At 47.1% G+C, this 22206-nt stretch overlaps 9 protein-coding genes across 9 annotated transcripts; 4 read left to right on the plus strand and 5 right to left on the minus strand.

The window, feature by feature from the left end:
- Window positions 1-85: 85 nt before the first annotated feature.
- Window positions 86-695, minus strand: EDB93DRAFT_1239832 (acyl-CoA N-acyltransferase; the record flags this gene model as incomplete). The annotated part of the gene is made up of 3 exons (XM_041451684.1): window positions 86-194; window positions 277-281; window positions 321-695. The coding sequence occupies 3 exons, from the start codon at window positions 693-695 to the stop codon at window positions 86-88; spliced, it is 489 nt and encodes a 162-aa protein (XP_041309156.1).
- A 1225-nt stretch (window positions 696-1920) lies between these two features.
- On the minus strand, window positions 1921-3238 carry EDB93DRAFT_236405 (thioredoxin-like protein). The gene is made up of 6 exons (XM_041455803.1): window positions 3159-3238; window positions 2869-3093; window positions 2755-2805; window positions 2604-2701; window positions 2433-2551; window positions 1921-2378 (listed from the first exon to the last, which is right to left on the minus strand). The coding sequence occupies exons 2-6, from the start codon at window positions 3008-3010 to the stop codon at window positions 2186-2188; spliced, it is 603 nt and encodes a 200-aa protein (XP_041309157.1). The 5' UTR covers window positions 3011-3093; window positions 3159-3238; the 3' UTR covers window positions 1921-2185.
- A 663-nt stretch (window positions 3239-3901) lies between these two features.
- On the minus strand, window positions 3902-4327 carry EDB93DRAFT_1239834 (Tim10/DDP family zinc finger protein; the record flags this gene model as incomplete). The annotated part of the gene is made up of 4 exons (XM_041451685.1): window positions 3902-3924; window positions 3975-4056; window positions 4110-4205; window positions 4262-4327. The coding sequence occupies 4 exons, from the start codon at window positions 4325-4327 to the stop codon at window positions 3902-3904; spliced, it is 267 nt and encodes an 88-aa protein (XP_041309158.1).
- Window positions 4328-4985: 658 nt separating this feature from the next.
- EDB93DRAFT_1082586 (uncharacterized protein) lies at window positions 4986-6429 on the plus strand (the record flags this gene model as incomplete). Its single annotated transcript, XM_041445693.1, has 7 exons — window positions 4986-5089; window positions 5136-5228; window positions 5279-5434; window positions 5489-5828; window positions 5879-5998; window positions 6056-6121; window positions 6169-6429. The coding sequence occupies 7 exons, from the start codon at window positions 4986-4988 to the stop codon at window positions 6427-6429; spliced, it is 1140 nt and encodes a 379-aa protein (XP_041309159.1).
- A 600-nt stretch (window positions 6430-7029) lies between these two features.
- EDB93DRAFT_236837 (uncharacterized protein) lies at window positions 7030-10037 on the plus strand. Its single transcript, XM_041455807.1, has 12 exons — window positions 7030-7436; window positions 7496-7636; window positions 7690-7713; window positions 7761-7853; window positions 7914-8127; window positions 8173-8366; window positions 8418-8720; window positions 8773-8898; window positions 8950-9221; window positions 9275-9280; window positions 9340-9607; window positions 9660-10037. Exons 1-12 carry the CDS (start codon window positions 7305-7307, stop codon window positions 9864-9866), a joined length of 1980 nt encoding a protein of 659 aa, XP_041309160.1. The 5' UTR covers window positions 7030-7304; the 3' UTR covers window positions 9867-10037.
- On the minus strand, window positions 10036-11841 carry EDB93DRAFT_236669 (uncharacterized protein). The gene has a single exon (XM_041455805.1). The coding sequence runs from the start codon at window positions 11606-11608 to the stop codon at window positions 10208-10210; it is 1401 nt and encodes a 466-aa protein (XP_041309161.1). The 5' UTR covers window positions 11609-11841; the 3' UTR covers window positions 10036-10207.
- Window positions 11842-13042, plus strand: EDB93DRAFT_236730 (ribosomal protein S19e). The gene is made up of 5 exons (XM_041455806.1): window positions 11842-11944; window positions 12012-12164; window positions 12223-12365; window positions 12423-12912; window positions 12970-13042. The coding sequence occupies exons 2-4, from the start codon at window positions 12142-12144 to the stop codon at window positions 12737-12739; spliced, it is 483 nt and encodes a 160-aa protein (XP_041309162.1). The 5' UTR covers window positions 11842-11944; window positions 12012-12141; the 3' UTR covers window positions 12740-12912; window positions 12970-13042.
- Window positions 13043-13684: 642 nt separating this feature from the next.
- Window positions 13685-15663, minus strand: EDB93DRAFT_1082633 (P-loop containing nucleoside triphosphate hydrolase protein; the record flags this gene model as incomplete). Its single annotated transcript, XM_041445698.1, has 6 exons — window positions 13685-13851; window positions 13904-14180; window positions 14233-14453; window positions 14513-14681; window positions 14735-15328; window positions 15391-15663. 6 exons carry the CDS (start codon window positions 15661-15663, stop codon window positions 13685-13687), a joined length of 1701 nt encoding a protein of 566 aa, XP_041309163.1.
- Window positions 15664-16569: 906 nt separating this feature from the next.
- On the plus strand, window positions 16570-21766 carry EDB93DRAFT_237005 (uncharacterized protein). Its single transcript, XM_041455808.1, has 9 exons — window positions 16570-17031; window positions 17087-17142; window positions 17208-17400; window positions 17452-18577; window positions 18635-19567; window positions 19617-20737; window positions 20790-21545; window positions 21604-21669; window positions 21732-21766. Exons 1-8 carry the CDS (start codon window positions 16749-16751, stop codon window positions 21621-21623), a joined length of 4488 nt encoding a protein of 1495 aa, XP_041309164.1. The 5' UTR covers window positions 16570-16748; the 3' UTR covers window positions 21624-21669; window positions 21732-21766.
- The last annotated feature ends 440 nt before the right edge of the window (window positions 21767-22206 follow it).

Below are 22206 nucleotides of genomic sequence, written 5' to 3' on the forward strand. Positions count from 1 at the left end.
GTGAGTGCTGCCTACTGAGTATTCACGAACACGAGTGGCTAAACACAAGACATGAACATACTCCAAACGTTGTCATCCTTCTCCCTCAGTGTTGCCTGTCCCATTCGTCTCGCAAGATGCCCATTGTCAAAATATCTTCCCACTGATTATCCATCCACACTGCCTGGCGCTTCCTGCCCTCCATGACGAACCCACTGATTTGAGATAATGGCATCAATCGACCATCATTCACAGGTGCGATTACAAGGTTTAACAAAATGAAACGACGTCACTCACAGTTTCTCGTAGACAGCAATTGCTCATGCATTATTTGCAAAGACCCCGAGGGATATTCTGTTCAAACCAAACCACTTGAACGAATAATCGATTATGAACTTTGTCGCCTCGGTCCCATATCCGTTATTCCAAAATTTTGGAAGTAAACAGATCCCAAATGTGCCATCGCGATTCTTTGGTTCGAGGACAGTGACCAATCCCTGACCCATGAATTCCTCGGTTTCCTTAAGCGAGATTACGGCACCAAAGGTCGCCCGCTCCATCTGAGCTCTTAGTGTTTCCTTAAACTTTGGACCAAGAAGAGTGACATTATCATTGGAAATAAGGGGTTGAACGAGTGGATCATTCCAGAGGCGAAGAATGTCGTCGAGGTCACTCTCGACATAAGAGCGGAGAATCAGACGTTCAGTGGTAAGCATGTAATGCAGGAACTTGGGGGACGTGTGCTACACTAAAAGGGCTGTTAAATGTCGCTTAGACAAAGTAGAAGAGCTTGAATATCGAGCAGAGTTGTGACACCCGTGAGAGGTGCGTCTGCGGACCTTGCGTACCTTTGGCCTATCTAGAGGCCCATCAGACTGTGGCATGACGGCGACTCACATGATTGGCGAAAGACTGGTATGATTTGTATAGGTGCCGGAATGTGCCGGCACCACGCGTGCGGCGTCGTTTACTTCCCTCGTTCGGTTTTACCTCCACCACGTCGTCACACCTCGCACCTCCTTTCGCACCTAAGACCCACCCACCACTCATTTCGTTTTCCCATCTTCAGTTCCCATGCCGTAGTTTTCCTTTTGATTGGTCGGTATTTTATTATCGAAATCTAAATGCATGGCTATTCCTTGGGCTATCTACGGCACTTGGTACAGGATACATTCTTTACCCTCCAACCATTTCGTGCAGTCATGAATCGACGACATAGGATGGAGAGCAAACTCGGGTTTGGCGACGGCACAATTAGCATAGAACTCAGAATAAGTGTGCCAGTGGATATCTGAATCATACTTGCATCTGATGAATCGCTTGCCAACTGTGACTCTTTCAATCTCGATAGAGATGAAAGCGTTGCCCTTTCCTATGGATTTAGGATGGAAACAATCTAGATCTTTTCAACATTCAGGCTGCTTCCAGTTTTATCTACCAGAAATGTTAAAGGTATTGGAGAATACGGAGACCAATCAAGGGTGAGTCTGCTCATCGAATTGTATAACATCCACGAAACACGTCTAAACATGCGCGTCCTACAAGCCCCAAACCGACTTTGATTTGAAACTGGCCTGTTTGGTTTCCCTGCGCGTTGATCGTCGGTTCTGATACATTATCAATTAACAAAAAGACATTATGATTGACATGCTGCGTTTGTGCCTCGAAAGATAACATGGTAGGGATCTATACTCTGATTCTGCAAGCCGAACAGCCAATGCCTTGTCGTTCGTAAAACAGCGGTTGGCTCATAACCGGCGGCGGACACCTCCACGAGCAGTAGAACCATATTTCAACAATCTTCCTCAGATTGGATATCATCCGAGCACGAACACGCGCTTGAAACGTAGCGATGGATCGATGCCACACACAGCGACTTTAGCTTGCTTCAGTTTGTGAGGTGATTGCACTGTCGCTCGACAACACCTTCAGTTGGCTGCTCGTGCCAATCCTGCTATCCCGATCAAAATTCTAGAAAAAATAAACAAGCCCTTAGCACTGCATCTTATCCCGAGTTCTCAACATTAACCTTCGTGGATTCAGTAATCTCGAGAAGGCTCAGGATTATCTTTGGTTGATCCAGATGCTGTAGATCTGGTGGTGTGGGATTGTGCATACAATGATGTGGATACCAGAAAAGTTGTTCGAACGACATGATGGATATCACAGCAAGATACAATGAAATTAAGAGTACGAGACGGAGTTGTCATGCACCGACCACATATGCAGCCCGACCCAATTCTTCACGACTTGGTGATGATGGCGGGTCATCGGAACGTGCTGCATCGACGTCCGTGTCATGGATAGGCTCGACAGAAGATTGAGACTCCAGTGCTTCCAAGGCCTTAATAACAAATTTGACGTGGGCGTTGTAATTGATAGTTGCAGATAACGAGTCCCTATATATTTCCAGTTACATTTGAATCCTGCATGGTGAGCGTACATGGTTTTACCTGATTATGCCTTTATTGTCGATGACAAAAGTTGTTCTGGCGTCGGAGAATCCGAGAAGGCCCTTGCCGACATGGAAAGCTTGGTATGCAACGTGCTTCTCGTCGCTCAAGACAGGATACTGTACAGGCAACAATCAGCTGTACCGTGACGAAAATCTCAAGATAACTCACTGTAAGGTTCTGACTCTCAACAAATCGCTTCTGCTTTGGCACAGGATCGGGACTTATCCCGATCACCTGGACATCAGTTCGCTTGAAAATCTCTTTCTCTACAAATGTATGCTCAATACATGGTACACATGCAAGAACAGGATGATCATACCAACCAATGCATCACGAAATTGACAAGCCTCGCGAGTGCAACCGTATGTTCCTGTGCAGCGAACGGATGAACACGATACTTGAGGCCGAGGCGTGTAAATGCGCGAGTGCTTACCTGCCTCAGGGTAGAAGAACAATGCAATGGGCTTCTTCACTCGCACCCCCTGTTCTTCAGGGGGAAACTTGAACATGTGTCCGTTTGCATCGGGAATAGAGAACTCTGGAGCAGGCTCGTTGATAAGAGGATGGGGAGCCATGACGATTGATCAGAGGACAACTGACGAGTCAAGGATGTTCTGAAGTAGTGACGAACGTTGGGAGTGCCAAGTCTGGGCAGCCCCTGATATAGACCTGTCAGCCCCAATCCCACGCTAAGACAGTAAATTTGCATGTTCTCCAACTGACCAATCATCCACAACATTTTTCTCAATTGTTTGGTTGTCGTCTTGCGAAAGTCAGTCAGATCATCATGTCCGTTACACGCTCGTCGCGTCGATGTTTCAGGTAGAATGAGCATATTGGTGGCAGCGGAGTCATAGTGAAATGCCCTAGTGGCAGACGCACCCAAGGTAAGTAGGCTCATCAGAGGGTACGTCGAACACGTTGCCGCTGTCAGCATACTGCTTTCGCGCCGATAAACAATCACAGCCTAATTGGTTACCAGGGCTGCATTCGGAAGCCCAAAATTTAGTTGTGGCATGAAATCGTCATCATGAGTCATACTTCTTTCGGCGGACACGCGAGAGCGCCTGAGAATGACATGAAGAATATATCCAGATGACGGCGGAGTAGCTCTATAAAACAGAAACCATGCTAAGGGCCTGGGGTGTGCATGGGAGACTGAAACAACATTCTCACAACGCGTCGACGCGGTCACGGAAAGGAACGTAAAGAAACGATAAACCGAATGCCGAGGAAACCATCGAACGGGTCGCGGATACATAGATAGTGGTTGGGGCTATCGTCGGCGAGAACAAGCGTTATAGGTGAAGGTCAGCAGGTCCGTTTTATAATGAAGAAGCAAACACGTTGGATTTTGCGATGATTGCGACAAAGCCGTCATACTAATCGAACATGAAGATATGGAATTATGATAGCACCTTGATAGCATCTGTATAGCACACGAACTAAATTGTATGGTTTCATTCTCATGGCTTGGGACCCATGGCGTCTGAAGATCGATTATAAATCTATTTCAACTTAAACAATGATGAAGCGTACCTGCATTCAACTCAGCAAACCGCTGCCCCACCCGCTCGGAGTGCTTCAGAAATTTGTCTGCGCAGTTCATGACGCATTGATCCTGCTCAAAAGTCAAAACCGAACTATGCGAAGATAGGTATGAAGGGCTATCACTTCTTTCGAAGACAATGCTTTGCTCGTGAAGTCATTACAGCACGAGTTGAAGCATCTTTCCACGAGACCTGAGTATAGACGTAGGAAGTCTTGCATCTGACGGGGTAGTACAGGATTCAGACTCTGCTGAAATGCACATGACGAACCAATACCTGTTTTTTTTCTATAATTTTGGTCATATGGGCCTGTTCAGCAGAGTTTAGCTGTGAGAAATCCATGATTGAAGACGGTGGAAAAGACGAAAGACACAAGAATGTTGGACCGTATAATGCAAACGCGTTGTCTGAACGGAGGCACGAAAGTAAAATATGAAAGTGTAAATAGACGACACGCGACGTGCCGGTGTGAATTTACTTTTTTGGTGCTGGATCAAACTCAAACCTTACTACCCTTTCCTGGCAGCCCCCACAAGTCGGCAGTTTCACAAAACTCGTATTTCTAACTACTTGAACACAAAATTCTCAATATCTTCCCTCTAATACAACTTGAACGACCATGATTGAATCAGAATTGATTGATATAGATAAAAGTGAAGTCAGTCACCTGCCGATACGTGCCGTGACGGAGTTTCAAACTGCATAGACTTGCACCAGACCGGCCAGAATCCCGACATTCACCACAACCTCTTGGCTCTTTGCGTTGAAATCCAAATTAGGCATTTCCGATAAATTTATCATGACTCGACCACTTGGAGATCTCTTCCTCATTCACCATCCAAGGAGCTTGTCCCTTTAAGCTCATCGCAATTCTTACAAGATAACCTGACAAGTAGTATTGATTCCGCAAACAACGTCCAATGCCAGAAAACGGTAGGCTCTGTATTCTTGCTCATCTTCAACAGATACCTATTCACCTTATTTTCAATTAGATCTCTCAATGGCGCTTTCTTTCAAAGAAGCACTTCAACGGCTTGAGAATCATCGCGTTAAAGCGACGCGTCCATTGATTCCGCCTCAAATTCTGCAGGAAGACCTTCCTTTGTGCGTGCTTCTACTTTTCGATGATGATATTCTAACGTACGCTCAGGACTTTTCTTGCTGCGAACACCGTCCTCGAGGGACGTCGGACAACTGAAAATATACTCAAGGGCGACGATGATCGGCTGATGGTAGTGGTTGGGTATGTATTTATTATGCGCAGTTAAGTCTTGACTGACTCGCGGTCATCAGCCCCTGCTCGGTCCACGACGTGGGTGCGGCGATTGAATATGCCAAGCTACTCAAAGCCTATGCGGACGTGGCTAAGGATGACTTGCACATCGTTATGCGTGTGTATTTTGAAAAACCTCGAACGACTATTGGATGGAAAGGTTTGATTAATGATCCGTAAGTTTTTTTCTGATTGTTTGCGATCAACGAGTGCTGATAATGAGGAAATAGCGATATGAATTGTAGTTTCCAAATCAACAAAGGCCTGCGCATCGCACGCACCCTCCTTTTAGATATTGCTAAACTCGGTATGCCTGCTGGTTGCGAGTTCCTCGATACAATTTCGCCTCAGTACACCGCCGATTTGGTATCCTGGGGAGCTATTGGCGCCCGCACCACGGAATCTCAAGTGCACCGAGAGCTGACCTCTGCACTATCGATGCCCACCGGATTCAAAAATTCGACCGACGGATCCGTTGGCATTGCGATAGATGCATGTCGTGCTTCTCGAAGTGGCCATGTCTTCCTCAGTGTGGGCAAAGAAGGCCTTAGCAGTATCATTGAAACCGAGGTATGGCAACTTTACCTTTTTAACGCTTCCGCAGCGAGTAATTTTGGTAGGGCAACCCAGACACCCATGTAATCTTGCGTGGTGGCTCTAAAGGCCCTAATTATGCCGCAGAATACGTCCGCGACTGTGGCGAGAAGCTTTCCAAAGCTGGTCTTCCTTGCAAAATCATGGTGATTTTAAGGTGTCATACTCAGGATCTCAGTATCGCTGATATGGTCCAAATTCAGGTTGACTGCAGTCACGGAAACAGCCAAAAACAACATCGTAAGCAGATTGAAGTTGTAGAAGATATTGTGAGCATTCCCCGACTTTTATCTATTGTTATTTACTGTTCATTTAGGCACAACAACTGGCGAGTCAGGACACGTCAGCGTTCATCATGGGTGTCATGCTCGAGTCTAACCTCGTCGAGGGACGGCAAGATTTACCGTCGAGTGGTCCTACTGGCCTCAAATATGGTCAGTCAGTAACTGATGCTTGTCTGTCTTGGGACATGACTGTTCCCGCTCTTGATCGTTTGCGTGAAGGTGTTCGCGCTCGCCGAGAGTTGATTTCTCAAAATGCCAAAGGCTTGGAGCTTCTGGCTAACGGCGCGAAGTAATCGAAGCTTAATGATGCCGGTGGCATCAATAGCGTCAACAGTCACTAACGCTGTGTATCGATTTTACTGTGTATTATGAACCATCTTTATTCCCAATCCCATAGATGTCAAAATGTACGATTTATGTAACACGTAGGTCTTGCTCGGGCATTTGCGACCGAAGCATCTTCTGATAAACGCCCATGCCCATCTTTAGCCACCTTCGTTGATCATCGTGTATTACAGTTCTATAGCTCACAATGTAGAAGTTAGCGTAGACTGCGGACTCCAAGTTCACACTCTTGCAGGTCAGAATTTGCATGCCAATTGCGAACCGACCAATTCGTTTCTACCTTGATAACTCTTGCAAACCTCAAACCACATCTTGAACTGTGAACTCGCTGGTGCTACCGCATGTCGTTCTTTCTGGTCTATTAGCATCACACTAGATCCTCGTCATCACGCATAATTCTAATTACTGCGACAGCACACGCCGGGTGGCAAAACACAGATCATGCTGGTCCTTCCTCGCTTGCCGCCCATGCAGTTGTTTTCGCTTCACTACAATCTTTGGCAGAATAAAACACTTCTTCCAGTCAGTCACTACCATCTGAGATCATGCTCAACACCACTCAGCTTATCGTTACTAGATTGTGTTTTTCGTTTTCTGGGTCTCATCCGAAATTTTGATTGCCCATAACAAGTCGGAAACTCCTGTCCACATCCACATCCGTCTCGCTTTCACCGAAGTTGTCAAACTATTCGTTGCATTCGTTCTATACTTCTCGAGACAAAATTACTTCTGCTACGGTTCTTGCGGACATGACAACGAAGATCAGCCTTTGAGCAATATTAATATCCCACTCGAGGGCAGTCACGAGTCTTTTACTCCCAGGATGGCCCGACTCACTGAGCTGACACAAAGACTCTATCCTCGGTTAAGGCCTGACTGGCCGAGTCTTTGTGGCATGCGCTCGACTTTGTCCATTCTTGGCATTTCCACACTGTACGCGATTCGGGCCTATGTGGTATGTCTGGCGCATTCGTTCATCCTGGAGAAATTACGACTAGTTCATGTTTCTGATAGATTTCTAAAAGTAGAGAACACATCGATCGACTCGCGCCATACCTCGTAATCCCCGCGGCGAGTCTCTGCTCGCTATTTGTGCTGTACGCGTTCTTTTGCAGAACGTATACTCCACAACTGTGGTACGCTGCTCTTTTACAGGTATGTAATTTCAGGAAATTGGTCAGATGGCAATGAACATTGATAAGACTTAGTTTTGCGGGGCATTCATCGTTCGGGTAAGGTAACTACTATCAGCAGTCAAGCCCTTTCTAATTCTACTTAGAGCGGTCTCATTAACCGGTCGATTGATTTGCAATACCTCTCATTGTTGGCCTCTGCGCTCAGCATTTCGTTATCTGATACCTTGGTTGATATTGTAAGTCATAAGGCTTCACACTTGGACTCAAGTTCAGAGTTGAGCCCGCTGTGAGCATAGGTCTACAAATCACACCATCCATCATTTTTCGATGCTGTCAACTTGATCATTTTCGCTGTCGGCTGTATTGCCCATTTATCGGTCTATATTTTCAGCGTGGCCTTCCTTGGCACTAGAAGTCGTAGTTTTGGATCGCACGCGGATCTAATTGCATTGGCTCTGTCATGTTTATCAGAGGCCGGTCGAGACATATCGGCACTCTATGTTATATATTGTGAGTACTTTGTGTTTCCTGCGTGCCTCATGCTTAGGCTAGCAGATTACGATGTCATTCTAGAAAGTATCCTGACTGCGCTGGCCTCGACCGTTGTCTTTTTCTTGCTGACTGCAGGTTTCCTCAACGAGCCAGGTGTGATCATAGGATCTCTTCTCACATTGACAGCAGCGGGCGTATATGTCTTTAATATAAGACAGACCACGGAAGAAGATGTTGGATCTGAATGTGTGACTCGGGTAGGTTTACTCTACATACGACCTACTCTTGGACTGATACAAAAAACCAAGCATCGCTACCCGGTTGTATTTGCAGTGGTATTGGTCGGATATCTATTCTGCGTATCATTCGCAATGTCGCATGTGAACGAATGGACATCACGCGCCCCGAAATTGCAGTGGGGCTTCACCTCAGGGTTGGAGCCCAAGCCAGGCGATTGTCACCGCCGGCCTTTAACGTTTCATTCGCATAGGAAGACACTAGAAAATTACGACCACTTCAATAACATCCTGCTAATAGTCTTCTTCAGCCACGCTCGTTATGGTGCCAACCTAGATTACCACCGAGAAGTATATTCTGATTATTTTCCAAATGTGAGCGCTGTGCGACCAAGCTTTTTGGTCGGGTTCACATACTTGATGTTAGATTCTCTACATCGGACCCGCCTCCCGCGAAGATTCCGGCTTTGATCACTCGTACGATGTCTTTGTAGACTCGTACCATTCCGATGAGGATCTAACTGATCCGTCATATTATAAGATGGCAGGACGCGTGTGTACTCCAAGCATTTTAATTGACGTACCTGGTGCTCATAAGTCACAGATGGCTCATCATATGTTGTATACCGCTCTCCAGGAGCAAGACTGTTATGATGGGTACCTATGGGCGCCGTTTGATACTCTGCTGAATATTCCACGATTGGAGAAGTTTGACCAGGAACTCTTTTGGTACCATTCACCATGGGGCCTGCCTGTTTTTAACCCTGCACAGGATAATAGCCCCAGCCTCGGCCTGCATGCTCCCCCTGTCAATGTATCACCGGATCCGTCCATCAATCTCACAGAGACCTGGAGGGGATGGGGATCTGACTGGTGGTACGTGATATTCTGACAAACTCTCATCGATGTTTCTGATTATCTCTTGGCAGGTGGGGGTGGGTTGATTCTCAAAGTGTTTCGCTGCGCTTATCTGATAGCCATCGCACATCTATAGCGATCCACATGTGGGAGTCGGGGTCTGCATGAAAGCTTTCCGGAAAGTGCCCGTGCACTTGAGAGAACGCCTCGCTGCATTTACAAATGGTGAAACGCGCCTCATTGGAGGTTCTGCAGATACGATGTACATCCCAGGGCGGCACCGCAGGATATTCATGGAAGTATTGAGCCTGTTCCTTGAAACGACTTGCTTCCTCGAGATTGCTGCACCCACAACACTGCACTTGGTCGCGCCTCGCCATGAGCCCATTCTCTTTGTGGACCATGTGAGCCTTGGCGTGTTTTTACGTGTATCCTGACTGATTGTGGGATGGCAAGTGGTGGATATATCAGCCGCCATTCAATGCGTCTTTTGTGAGGCAAAAGTGGGAGGTGGGATACGAGGTGGGTACGTTCCATACTTTCCATTGGGGTGAGCACGATGGAGATAATGTGTGGAGGGCCAACTACGAGAACGTTGTGGATATTCGACGTCTGTTGAGGGAGTCGGCGGAGAGACAGCGAATTGTTTTCCCTGTTAGGTGAGGTGCTTTGTTGAATCATGGGTTCACACTAATAGCGACATAGAAATGAGACGCTAGCCAGATAGATTGGGCGGCGTGCTCTTTGTGCCTCCTTCGATTAGTCTGTTGGACCATAACGGAATGACTGGTTAGATCATATACCTTTTTTTGGTGGAACGATGATATCAACTCTATATTACATACTTCTAGTCTTCGACCAAGGGAAGTCGAAACTTCTTCCGATAATCGTCTAGTATCAAAGCCTTAATAGTAATACAGAACAGAGCAAATACAGTATAAATATGTCTATGTGCGATAGAGCATAAAAATCCCTAACAATCCCATTCCAAATCAAAGACAGCATCACGATACATGAAGACGATCATGCAAATCCCAGGACAACTCTTGAGCATTACCCGCAGTAAAATTATTGCAGCCTGAGATGACCACCGTTGCCAGCGTAGCATCTGGTGTTGCATGATCCGTATAGTGGACGCGTGCACTTAGGGCCCTTACCAGCGCATCCCCCGAGAGCTGTTGACAGCTGTACATCTTGAGAACAGAAAGCTGCGGCAGGCGTACGCTCATTCGTTCCCCATCTCCATCTTTAACAACAAAAGGCATGAACAGCGCAGCCACTGAATCCGACATATCTGACCCGACGATGGAGAATTGTTTCAAGTCGGACAGCTTACCAAAGACCCAGCGGAAGTCTTTGGTACGCATATCTGATAAATCCATGTCTAATATCTCGAGCGGGGGACGTGAGCGCGATAAGAGTTTGCGGATACCCATGCCGGTGTGAAGGTCGCTGTGTGGGGACTGGGAAAAGTCATGGGACTCGTCGTCGCTATCACCTTCTTCGGAGACGTAGTATGGCTCAAGTGAGAAGTCTACATTGATGTGACGCAGATGTAGCTCTCGCAATGCAGGGAGGTGGAGATGTGAGAGGATGCTGCGCTGATTGCAAAGCTTGTCTAGGAGGAGCGTGTGTAATCGCGGAAGGGCGATGGAAGGGGGTGGTGCGATAAGAACGCCGTCATCACTGGAGAAACCGTGGATGTATAAGTGCTCCAAGTTCAGGCAATGGGCAAGAAATTGAAGGAGGTCCGGTGATCGGATGGAGTGTTCGAATGCGACCTCTGAGATGTTGAGGGATGTGAATAATAGGGGATTAATCATTTCTGCATGGGGCAGTTTGGTCGTCGCTACTCTCATGGATATGTGACGGTATGTTGAGCTTCCACAGGAGAAAAAGATGACATCATCTTCATCGTCACTTGCGACGTCCTCGAAGGGAGTCTTGATATGAATATCGAGATGATGCAGTATGCGACGAGGCGAGGACAGGGTGAGGTCGGATAAGGATGTCTCGATAGTTCTTCCATCATAAGTGATAGTGCAACGCATCCAACGGGCGAGATTGGGAAGGAAGCAAGACATGATTGGTAACAGTCGCTCAAAATCTGTCAGCTTGAGGACTACATTGAATGGAAGAGGCGAAGAGCGAGCGACCCATAGTTCTGCCTGAGTGCGGATGGAGGACATGGTGCGCCTCGATTCTAGTACGACGATGATCTGCCATATGCAGGGTGCCGATATGGTCAAGTCTCTCCATAAGCGGCAGACTTTGGATAGTGTGAGGGGGATATGCCAGTCACCTGTGAGGCTGCAAGTTGAAAAGATCTCGATGAGTAATTCTGGAGGTAACGATGCAAAAGGAGGGAAACTGGGAAGATCCTTGTTGACAGTGGATATGATCATGGTACCGTGGGTGGGTGCACAACGTTAGATGAGAAACAAGATGCATATATCGTTTACGTAAGCAAAAAAAAACTTGATCATCTCCTTGAAGTTGTGATAGTCGATGAGGCTCATGTAAAAGCCAACCAGTCAGATCAAATGAAGCTCAAACATTCTCGCCTGCAGTCGAACGCAACGTGCGCTCAAACGTGTCCTGAGATATTGGAATGACGAGCGAAAACACCTAGATCGATAATCTTCTGGGATGTCGTTGACTAGGATATTGAGCTGCTTAATCTTCTGTTGCATCGAGTGTGCGGGCCTGTTAATTGTTTGCTCGCATTGATTCGAATTCAAGCAAGTACCTGCTTCTCATCGTAAACGTTGCGAAAATACCTTGCTGACTAATTTGAAAACTGCACAGCGGTGGCTGATTTTGAACTCAGTACTGAACTCTATTTCTCAGAGTCGTACACAAGCCGCCAACCGTCGCGCGAAACGTTCCGCGTTACTTTCCTCAAGGTTATTCACGGTCGTACTTCCCACTATTCAACATGCCAGGAGTAAGAGATATCAGGTATGTCATCAACTTTTGTCGAATTGGTCCATGATTTAGCTGTGAATGTTACTTGCAGCGCCGAAGCCTTCATTACCGCATATGCTTCCCATCTCAAGCGGTCGGGAAAGCTCGAGGTCCCTACATGGGTCGACATCGTTAAAACCGGCTCTTTCAAAGAGCTCGCACCTTACGACCCAGACTGGTACTACGTCCGTGCAGGTGCGTCGTGTTAGGTACCTTGATCAGAGATCAATTTTAAAGAGTAATCATCATTAGCTGCTGTTGCACGACACATCTACCTCCGCAAAGACGTCGGAATCGGTGCATTGGCAAAACTTCACGGTGGCCGCAACAGACGCGGCAACCGCCCATCACACCACGCCGACTCCTCTGCTTCTGTCCAAAGAAAAGTCTGTCAATCGCTGGAGAAGATCGGTGTCTTGGAGCAGACAGACAATGGTGGACGACGGATAAGCCAAGACGGTCAACGGGATTTGGACCGTATCGCAACGGCTGTCGTTGAGGCTGCCAAGGAGGATGAGGAGGAGGAGGAGGAAGGCGAGGAGGAGGACGAAGAGGAGGACGAAGAGTAAACTCGTATCCACCTCTACTTGCTAATCCTGCATTGTCGCATGCTCTGCGCGTGGTCACCATGGATATTATGACGATACGGTATGATGCATGCATATCTTTAAAAAATATGGCACTTCACTGCTTTCTCCACCATCTAACGTTGTTTTTTTAATTCCATGGCCGCTTACATCCAGTGAGTGCTGTCGCTTCACCATTGTTTGTGCAGTTGTACGTGATTGGATGCTGATAGGGTTCCGATATATTTCACGGAATGCAGATTGAAGAGCGTTTTTGTTTTATCTGCTAAATTTCAGGCAAAAATTTGGCATACCACCGCATGACCACCTCAACCGTGACGATCTATGTGATTTCCCTGTCTTGCAAAACCACAATAACGAGAATTCCTCACATAGAGATTGACCATCAAGTCCTAAACTTACGGCATCCTATTATTGAACGAGCAGTCCATCCACGCTAAGCGTTCGTACCCAAGTGAACTGAAAACAAAATGTTTTCTTTATCATTTGCGTAGATTTAATCTGTCAGAGATAATCATGGTTGGGGCATATTCAGACAGTAACGTTGACGATATTCCCTAGTCCTCGTAGATTGAGAACATTAGGTAGCAGAAGAGACATGCAAGAAAAACAAGTAGGTTGTACCCAACTAAGATGAAGTCTGATCAACACCGAACATCCCCAGGATATACAACGAAGGCAAACTCACTGCAATGAGTTAATCTTTCGAGCATTGTGCCAGCCGGAACGCCAACTTGCAAATAAGAGCTGCAGTGTTCACGAGCCTTGTTCCAATCCTGCATGGAATCAAGTACTGTGCGAATGTGCTTCACAGAAAGCGGGGTATTCGAATGTAACGAGAGGGAGACAGCAGTTCCCACAGTGTTCTTGATCTGTAATCCCGTTGCATCATTACTTGCAACTGTATGAAATGCAAGAAAGCAATGATCAACATACCTGACGGCCGTTGAGCGTTTCCTTGGCCAAGGCATCGATTTCAGCCTCGCTGACCAAGGACTGGCAGGCATTCGGTGTCTTATCAATGAACGTTTTCCAGATCTGCCTCCGCGAGACATCAGACAGCGGTGGGTAGTGCACCGTGAAGTGGATTCGACCTGTTTTGCGATTTATTGAGGAACGCAAAGTACAGGAAACGAAAGCACGTACTCTCGAATGCAGCATCACACCGTGAGATAAGGTTGGTCGTCAAAAACATGATCCCCTGATAGTATTCCAGCTGCCGTAGAAAAATAGATACTATGGCATTCCGCTCTGGCACATCAGTCTCCATCCTTTGTGACAGAAAAACATCTGCCTCGTCAAGAAGAACGACTGCTTTCCAGCGCTGAGCAAGTTCCAAAATCTGAGTCAGAGCGTTGTCTATACCCTGAGGGCTGGATCCCAATTCGCCCGCTGAAATACAATACAAGGGACGCTTTACCACCTGACCGAAAATAGTGAGGGTGGCTGAAATCATGAGCAACATCGAGAAATACCTCTGCCGCTGCTTCCACTGTAAGTGTCTTGCCACATCCAGGTGGCCCTGCAAGCAATCCGACAAGACCTGTTCCTCGCACGAAGTCATGAAAGGTTGACCCACGCGCGTGCTGCTCCACTAATGCACGAATCAATTTCTTGTGTTCGTCGTCCAGGACCAGATAACTGAAAGGGTCAGATGACCAGGACACGTCCCGCAGGCAGTCAAGAGCAAATCCACCTGAAAGACATAAGTTTATTGTAGTAATGTGCGGAAACCAAGCTGAAAAAATATCGTACCCCACTGCTTTGTTGCGAAGCAAAAGCCTATAACAACAGGAGTGCAGATCATGTATTGCTCTTCCTCAAGTTCTGCTCGCTTCAACGGGGTAGAAACCGGGACATTGAGACTAGAGTCAGGCCGAACCGTACGAAATGCGCAAGGATCGATCATGACGCGCCCGTGCGCCTGCATTGATTTATTATAGGCCATAATATTAATCAGGACTGGTTAGTGCTCACCTTGCACTTTCGAAGGTCCCTATGGTTGTCCATGGAATGGTCGTTGACACAGGCAGCCATCCCGGAAATCTCACCATAAGTTTGGCATTGCAAGCTTGCAAATTTGCGACCTCGTTTGGCAGCAAATTTGCGAATCTCGCATTCATTTGAGTGGATGGAGAGAGGAAAAATAGACAGGCTTTGTATCTTTCGCTCTCCTTCGAACGACGGGATCAGAAACCTTTGGTTAGCAATTCCAAAATGCTTGCCATTGTCAGTGATCACATGACAATGGATTGCAGCAAAGATTCCTTCATTTGTTTTCATGATCTCAAAGCGCGTAGTTCGGAGAATGTGATCCTGCTCAGTGAACTCGTGGCGGTTGAAGACTAGGGTGCCATGACGAAACAATGTCCAAAGCAAATCAAAGGTGATGGACCCGTGTCTCGTCAATGACTGATAGTCGGCGAAGGTGGTTTTGTGTTCTTCCCAGATAAAGTGAAGGGCCACTTCGATTTCAGAAATTAGCAGAGTGTTTGGCGTGCTTTTCGACTTCTCCAATTCTAGTTGTTCCTTGAGCTCGTTGAAAGAGAAAAAAAGCAGCTTCAGGTCACACTGAAATACATAATGAGAATTGCATTGCGAGGTTAGAATATTTGACTCGATGTGTAACTTACGACGGGGGGACTTCGCAAGAGATCTAAACCCTCCACACCTTGATGTATCTTCATGAGTACCTCGCAAAGTTCTTGACCTCGGATGTCAATTTCAGTCTTTGTGTGTCGGCCATTACTGCCCATGACTCGTCGGATGACGAGGACTGGTTGCTTTTGATCTAGTCTCTTGAGGTGCTTTGAGTGTTTGTTTGTGTTCGTCTTTTTGTAGACAGTTGTTGAGAATCGTCTGAAAGAATCATCAAGTTCAAATGCTGAAAATTCCGCTCTGGACATGCTCACGGATCGAAACTGTAACGAAGATTGACACGAAGAACTGGGATGATACAGAAGAACTCACTACTGGTCATAACGAGCAATTCGTGCCTCCAGGGGCAGCGTTGTTGTTCCTGCGCCAGGCTCCATACTAGACATGATATAGAAAATTATGGCAACGTCTTGTGGATTGAGAACAACAGTGTGCCTTTATGCATGATGAGAGGAAGACCACATGTCAGGTACCTGTGCACTGCGAAGCATCTTACATCCGCCGTCACATTTGAAATGTGCAGTGCCAAAGGTGAGTTCATACCAATTGCATAGCCCTAAACTTCGAAAGTCGTCACAGTAGCAGGATGGAACAGGGTCCACCCCAAATCAGAAGAATGGACGTAACACCAAATGCCCTTAGATGAATGACATTTGTAATACACGCAGACAGTGTGTGCAGCTGCCAGCTGATGCCAAAAAACGACTCATCAGCATGAGCCCGCGCAGCCAGACTTGATATCACACAACCTGACTACCGACAGGGTCGGGCTATTATTACGATGTGATGCCCACAACCTTTTTCTTGCTATAGGTATATGTAGGAACCGCGAGTTTGATATTCTCTCACTGAAGGTAGGATCGAGCAGCATTTGATAGGTAAGTGATAGGTGTGCATGTGAGTTTCGGATGGCGGCGCAGGTAGCAATTTCTGATCTGCTATGGGTTTTTAGGTCATCTGAGATTCGCCTCCCAGTGCGCCTGGTTCCAGTCGAAGGCCCGTCTGGACCTACTTCGCATGTTCTGTGTATTCCAGAAGAGTAATGAGACCTGGAAGGTTTAAGAAGACTGTGAAAGTGACACGTGCGTGCCGAGTAACTGCCTGGCCAAGAGTCAGAAAAGGTGGCAGTGGCAGTACTAAGCGGCAATGGCATGGCCATGGATGTCTGATTCGGAGCTATCATTTGGTGCGGTAATTTTCTAACACTTATTAGACGCGAGCCTTTGTGAATTCGCATGAGGCGATAAGTACTGTTAGAATGATACATTGAAAGTGGATTGTATCAGGATACATTATTTAGCTGACTTATCCATGGTCCAGGTTTCGTACACCAATGTTCCAACCGAACTCTTCTGTCTCAAGGAAAACTCCCTTCGAACAGGCCTGGGAGGAGTATTGCACAACCATCAACTCATCTCAGACCAAAAAGGTCAAATTCATCGAGGAATGCTCCAAGTTTGCCTCGGAATGGCGTGATCCTGTTACAGCCATAAATGAAGCTATTGCAGAGGTGGAGAGTCAGAATGATCAGAAACAATCCCGGAAGATGGTTCATATGTATCTGCTCCCATTCATGAATGCCCTGACTGGCTTCACCGGTGTCGTGGATGCATTAAGTCAATTCACTGCCCGTCGTGAATGCCCTCCTGGATATTGACCATCTTGTTTCAGCCCCCCTGAATCCGATCACATCGATCGTCTGGGGCTGTCTCAAGGTTGCTCTCAATGCAAGTGCCAATTCCTAGTCGAACATGAATTTTACTGAGGCTCATCGCTCAACTTTTTTTTTCAGAGCCTTGATCAATTCGCGAGACTCTTTGAAACCATCCGCTGCGAGTTGGCCTATCTCAGTGATCATCTAGAGAATATTGCTAGCTATGGCGATCTGTACCGAAAAAAACAAGAAACGCAGACGATCCTCTGCAATGCTTACATCAATGTTATCCGCTTCTGGCATAGAGTTGATAAAGAATGCACCAGGTCAGGTCAGATCGAAGTTTATAATGTAATGCCAACCAAGCTTGATCTGACAGTAGGCTTAGGACCAAAGTTCGGGACACCTTTTAGCACAAAGAAGTTGGGAGGCATCGTAAGTGATATATGTGAGGACGTTGTGAAGATCAAGGCATGCGCCAACCTGCTTTATGACCAAGAGTTGGGGGAGGACCGTCAGGTGAATGAAGTAGCCCGGCGGGAGGCGGAAGAAGATTGGATCAGGGCAGAAGATCACCGCCGGTTTCAGCGGGAGTTGGATGAAGCACACCTGGACACAGTCTTGGATTGGCTGTCACCAAAATCTTTGGACAATCAGTGTTTCGTACGGCAAGAGAAGAACTTACTTGGCCGTAGCCAAATCACCTGCCAATGGCTGTTTTCCAATGACAAATTTCTCCAATGGCAGAACAATCCCAAATCATCACCGATGTTGTGGATCTATGGCCTGCCTGGATCCGGGAAATCGACCCTGTGTTCGAGCGCCATCGAATTCCTAGCCAAAAATTCAGGATCAAATGTAGTGATTTATCACTTTTATGACCTTGCGCAACATCTTTCTCCAGAGCAGACATTGTCTATTCTCGCAACACAACTCCTCCTCCAATACCGCCAGCGCCTGCAGAAAATTATACACGCACCCGAATCTCTCCTCGAAAGGGTTCAAAACGTCATCAAGATGTTAATCGAGGGATATTCGAGGATCTACTTCTTTTTCGATGGTCTGGACGAAGAGATGACGACGAAGAGTTCGTGGGATGATGCTGTATTAGTGCTTCATTTTCTCGCCAAGCTCGCAGGCGATTCTCCTACCAGAGTTCGTGTCTGGTGTAGTAGCCAGCGCCAGGACTGCATTACCAAGGAACTCCAGGGGTGCCATAGCCTCGATATTGATGGCTACGTGAGGAGCGATATCGCTTTGTACTTATCAGAACAGGTTTCCAAGCTTTGGCCATGGTCGAGTCCTTCTGAGCAAGCTTGTATCCTAGAGACGCTGAAAAGTCGTGCCGAGTGTAGTTTTATTTGGGCAAAGCTCATGATAGATGCCCTCGGAGAGTGTTGGTCGACCGCCAGGGTGGAAGAACATCTCAAAGCGCTCCCAGAGACTCTGACAGAGTATTATCGCAGATTCTTCGAGCGTATAGAGAGGCTCTCGCGCCCACTAGCTTGGTATGTTGGTCATTTACTCTACCGACTGTCTGTGATGCTGAACATACAACTGCGCAGCAAAGTTTTTTCACTTGTTATTTTTGCCCGACGTCCTTTGCGATTGGAAGAACTTACCGAGGCTGTATGGTGCTTGGAGAGTGAGCCCTACGAAGAATTCCAGCACAAGGCCAAGCCCAATATCAACAGCATACGTACCATAGTCCAACCCTTCATCGAATTCATCAACATGAATAGAACAGATGATTCTTGCACTGAGGAGCAGTATACCTGTCATATCTTACATTCCACCCTGCGCGACTTTCTTGTGGACCATCCGAACATCCTGTGCGACAATTCCTCAGATTTTCTCATTAGTGCTGAGTGGCCGGCTCGTGCTTGTTTACGTTACCTGTGTCAATCTCGATATTCTGGCCTACTAGTCAGACGGAAGGGAAAGTGGCTTGACGCGGTGGGTGACCCAGTGGATCGTCACCCTTTGCTTTTGTACGCAGCAAAGTACTGGGACAAGCACCTTGACGACGTCACTATTGCGGACATTGGTAGTGTTGATTCCTTCATCACTTCTCCCAACTTTCGGACCTGCATGCAGGTCCAGAGCCTATGGGTAGAGGCACAATTTTCGTTCCTCTCCCGTCCCAACAAGGGCGATGGCTTCAACACATATGTTCGGCAAGTCCCGTTTTGGTTTGCACGAGCTGAAACCGGTCCTGGTCAAAAGCTCTGGACAGACTACTGCCGATTTTTACGCGAGTGGATATATTTCCTCAGCTGCGAGCAGTGCGGTGGGGAAAAGACATGCGAAATACTGCCATACATCGGACAATTGGATCGCATATGGTTCGGAGCTCTTGGTCCGAGCAATTTCCTGTCTCGGTTGGACGCCAAATGCACAAGTTTTGCTTTCCAAACGGATGTCGATCCTGATGGAGTCCAGTATGTTTTTGATGCGGTCAGTGAGGCAGGAGACGAAATCATGGTATTACGGATACAGTCAGTCAATATGTTTTTCTACCATATGATCGCTGAAGTCAATCTCTAGGGTATCGAGGCCAGAAGCTTGTGTCAACAAAACATCCATCCTCGAATGCTCTTGCGAGAGCTGGTATCTATCTAAAGAGCACCCTCCAAAACTCCAGAACAAGCAGACTATACAAATCACCGCCCGTAGTTGCAACTGGGACTTGTACACGAAGTCTGTAACCGACCCTGCCTTACAGACAGGGAAGGCTGCGCCAGCTGCTTTTGGACCAGATTGTCAAACCCTCCGGATTGGCACCCAGCTGTACAGGCGAGCCAATAACGGCACATTTGTCGCCATTCCTGCGCAATACTTTCGGTGCAATCTGCGTTCCACCTACATCGAGGAGTTTGCACGTCGTCGTCAGTTCCTCGTTCTCACTTCCCGGGTGAAAATCTCCAAAAGAGATCTCAAAGTGAGCCAGAACAAAGCAGACAGTGCACGTGATGAAGACGATGACCGAGATAAAAGTGCCAATGAAAATCTACGGGTAGAAAGGGATGAGGATTCAGAAGATGAAGACAGTTCCATAGAGGCCGTATCAGATTCAGAAGATGAGTTCGAAGGCGAAACTGAGTCGGAAGATTCAGGAAACGAGAGCACAAATGAAGGCTGCACCGATTCCTCGACTTATTTCGAATTTGAAGACAATACGCTCTCTTCATGGACCAATCATGTTGGTAGCGAAGACACAGACACCGACTACGAGAGCTGTCGTTCCTTTGATATCAATGGTTTCGGTGTTGCAATTGATACCGACTCGGAGGACTGCAATGACATTTCCGAATACGAAGAGGATTTAGAAAGTAGCTCTGACGAAGATGAAGATGTTCCCATCCCATCCGAAGTGTTCGGCCATAGTTTCTTTTGCAACAAGGAACGAAACAACTGGGAGAGACTCTCGAGTAAACGCGCAAAGAAGCGAAAGGCTCAAGCAACCATCACCGTATTTGACACTCAATCGTGCATTCGTCTCTTCCGCCTGAGGCGGCCAATCAAGTGTAGACTGTTTGCTTCTCCGCCTGTCTTCCACCCCATAAAGTCCCTGATTGTCTGGCCACTTGCCGATGGCGACATCCTGTTTGTGAATTACTTGGCCAAAAAGTACTTTACCTGGCAGCTGCAGCCATCAACTCCCCACAGTAAGTCCGATAAAAGTTGGAGCAATCGATGGATGCTGATGACCAATATCAGCGGGTCGTGTCTTCATGAAAATCCATTTTTCTGAATGTGGTAAATTTTTGCATATTGCCACTCTTGAGGCACAAGGGCAGGCTCCAGAATTGAAGGATTCAGAACCCCTGCCTCCCATCAAACTAGCTCTCATCGCGTGCACATACCGTCTCTCCCAGAGAAAGACTGCCAGGTCACCCCCTCAGCAGATCCATCACATGAAGCTAGCGTTAGGCCAAACCACACGACTGCATGTATCAAAGATGCCATTCACGCTCACTTGGACATCAAAGGATCTCTACTTCAGTTGCAGTAGAAAGTCACTGCAAGTTTACCGCATTCCATTGTTTAGTACAACAGAATATATGGCTGAGGAGGACCTACAGCCCGTATGGACACCTCGAAAGCCTTTTTTTCTCCCGCACAGTGCAAGTAGCCGAGCGGTATACTATTTCCCTCCTACGGAGAATAAGAGCGGCAAGGCGCAATTGCCCGCCCGCATCATCATCGGGAGCGACTTTACAGCATTGAAAGATATTGAACCGAATGAAGCTGAAGAAGATTACGACTTTTTGTTGGTGAAACGCGTCATCGACCACTCTATTGGCAAAAGAGGAGAATTTCATCCGCCCATTGGGTGCTATGTCGACGAAGACACCAACCTTGGTGGATGGGTTGATTCGCATGCCCGTGCAAATATAAAACAAGATCGTGGCATTGGCCGTTTAGACCCTCACATGCCAGTGGAACGCTTCAATCCAGATGATGATTGTGACTGTGAGTGCTACTGTCAGACTGCGTGCATGATCCTTTGCATTCTCATTCCTGTTCGCAGTGGAACCGTTCATCTACTGATTATGCCAGCATTGAGAATCAAGGGCTCACGAGTTTCAGAATTCATGTATGTTAGTTGTTGATTTGTTCTTGCGTAATTGAAAACCAAGACTCACCTCGAGTGACCAGCTGAGCGTTCGCTATCACGCTGTCGACAGATGAAGAAGCCTTTTTCCTTCCAACTAAGCCGTGACTGATTCTGTAGCATACCTGCATCGAGTGTATACCGCTTCCATGGGACAAGTATGATGACATCCCAACGTACTTCAAGGAGAGCGTTCTCGTATCTGAAGCAGAGTGGTCAATACATAAGAAGCTTATCGATTTCTCCATGCGGCCTGGGGGGTTCAGACGCGCGATGGTGCCGAATCTTCCGTATTTCATGGTGCAGTTTGACCATAAGGGGGAGAAGGGGTACGGGCATGTTTTGGGGGGTACAGGAGAGTCTGCAATGACTGGTGAGGAGGATGGAGCACGACACTTTGATCAATTGCATGACTGTGTCTGGCCCTGCTAAAATCAGCTACAGTCACCGATGAGTACTTCTCAGCACGAGACCTTGCTTCTGGAAGATAAAGGTAAAATGACGTTCATGTGGTCTTCT

Source organism: Suillus bovinus, assembly GCF_016758785.1.
Source record: "Suillus bovinus strain UH-Sbo-P2 chromosome Unknown EDB93scaffold_17, whole genome shotgun sequence".
Classification (NCBI taxonomy): Eukaryota; Fungi; Basidiomycota; class Agaricomycetes; order Boletales; family Suillaceae; genus Suillus; species Suillus bovinus.

Bases quoted from the DNA above. Each gene is read 5' to 3' on its own strand.
- EDB93DRAFT_237005 (XM_041455808.1), top strand. From the start codon at position 16,749: ATGTTCCAACCGAACTCTTCTGTCTCAAGGAAAACTCCCTTCGAACAG. The intron at 18,578-18,634 runs GTATGTTGGTCA...ACAACTGCGCAG, and splicing joins CTCTCGCGCCCACTAGCTTG to CAAAGTTTTTTCACTTGTTA. The intron at 20,738-20,789 runs GTAAGTCCGATA...GACCAATATCAG, and splicing joins GCAGCCATCAACTCCCCACA to CGGGTCGTGTCTTCATGAAA.
- EDB93DRAFT_236405 (XM_041455803.1), bottom strand. From the start codon at position 3,010: ATGGCTCCCCATCCTCTTATCAACGAGCCTGCTCCAGAGTTCTCTATT. The intron at 2,552-2,603 runs GTGAGTTATCTT...TTGCCTGTACAG, and splicing joins TTGAGAGTCAGAACCTTACA to TATCCTGTCTTGAGCGACGA. The intron at 2,379-2,432 runs GTAAAACCATGT...GGAAATATATAG, and splicing joins GACAATAAAGGCATAATCAG to GGACTCGTTATCTGCAACTA.
- EDB93DRAFT_236669 (XM_041455805.1), bottom strand. From the start codon at position 11,608: ATGATCATATCCACTGTCAACAAGGATCTTCCCAGTTTCCCTCCTTTT.
- EDB93DRAFT_236730 (XM_041455806.1), top strand. From the start codon at position 12,142: ATGCCAGGAGTAAGAGATATCAG. The intron at 12,165-12,222 runs GTATGTCATCAA...TGTTACTTGCAG, and splicing joins CCAGGAGTAAGAGATATCAG to CGCCGAAGCCTTCATTACCG. The intron at 12,366-12,422 runs GTGCGTCGTGTT...AATCATCATTAG, and splicing joins CTGGTACTACGTCCGTGCAG to CTGCTGTTGCACGACACATC.
- EDB93DRAFT_236837 (XM_041455807.1), top strand. From the start codon at position 7,305: ATGGCCCGACTCACTGAGCTGACACAAAGACTCTATCCTCGGTTAAGG. The intron at 7,714-7,760 runs GTAAGGTAACTA...AATTCTACTTAG, and splicing joins GCGGGGCATTCATCGTTCGG to AGCGGTCTCATTAACCGGTC. The intron at 8,367-8,417 runs GTAGGTTTACTC...CAAAAAACCAAG, and splicing joins GATCTGAATGTGTGACTCGG to CATCGCTACCCGGTTGTATT.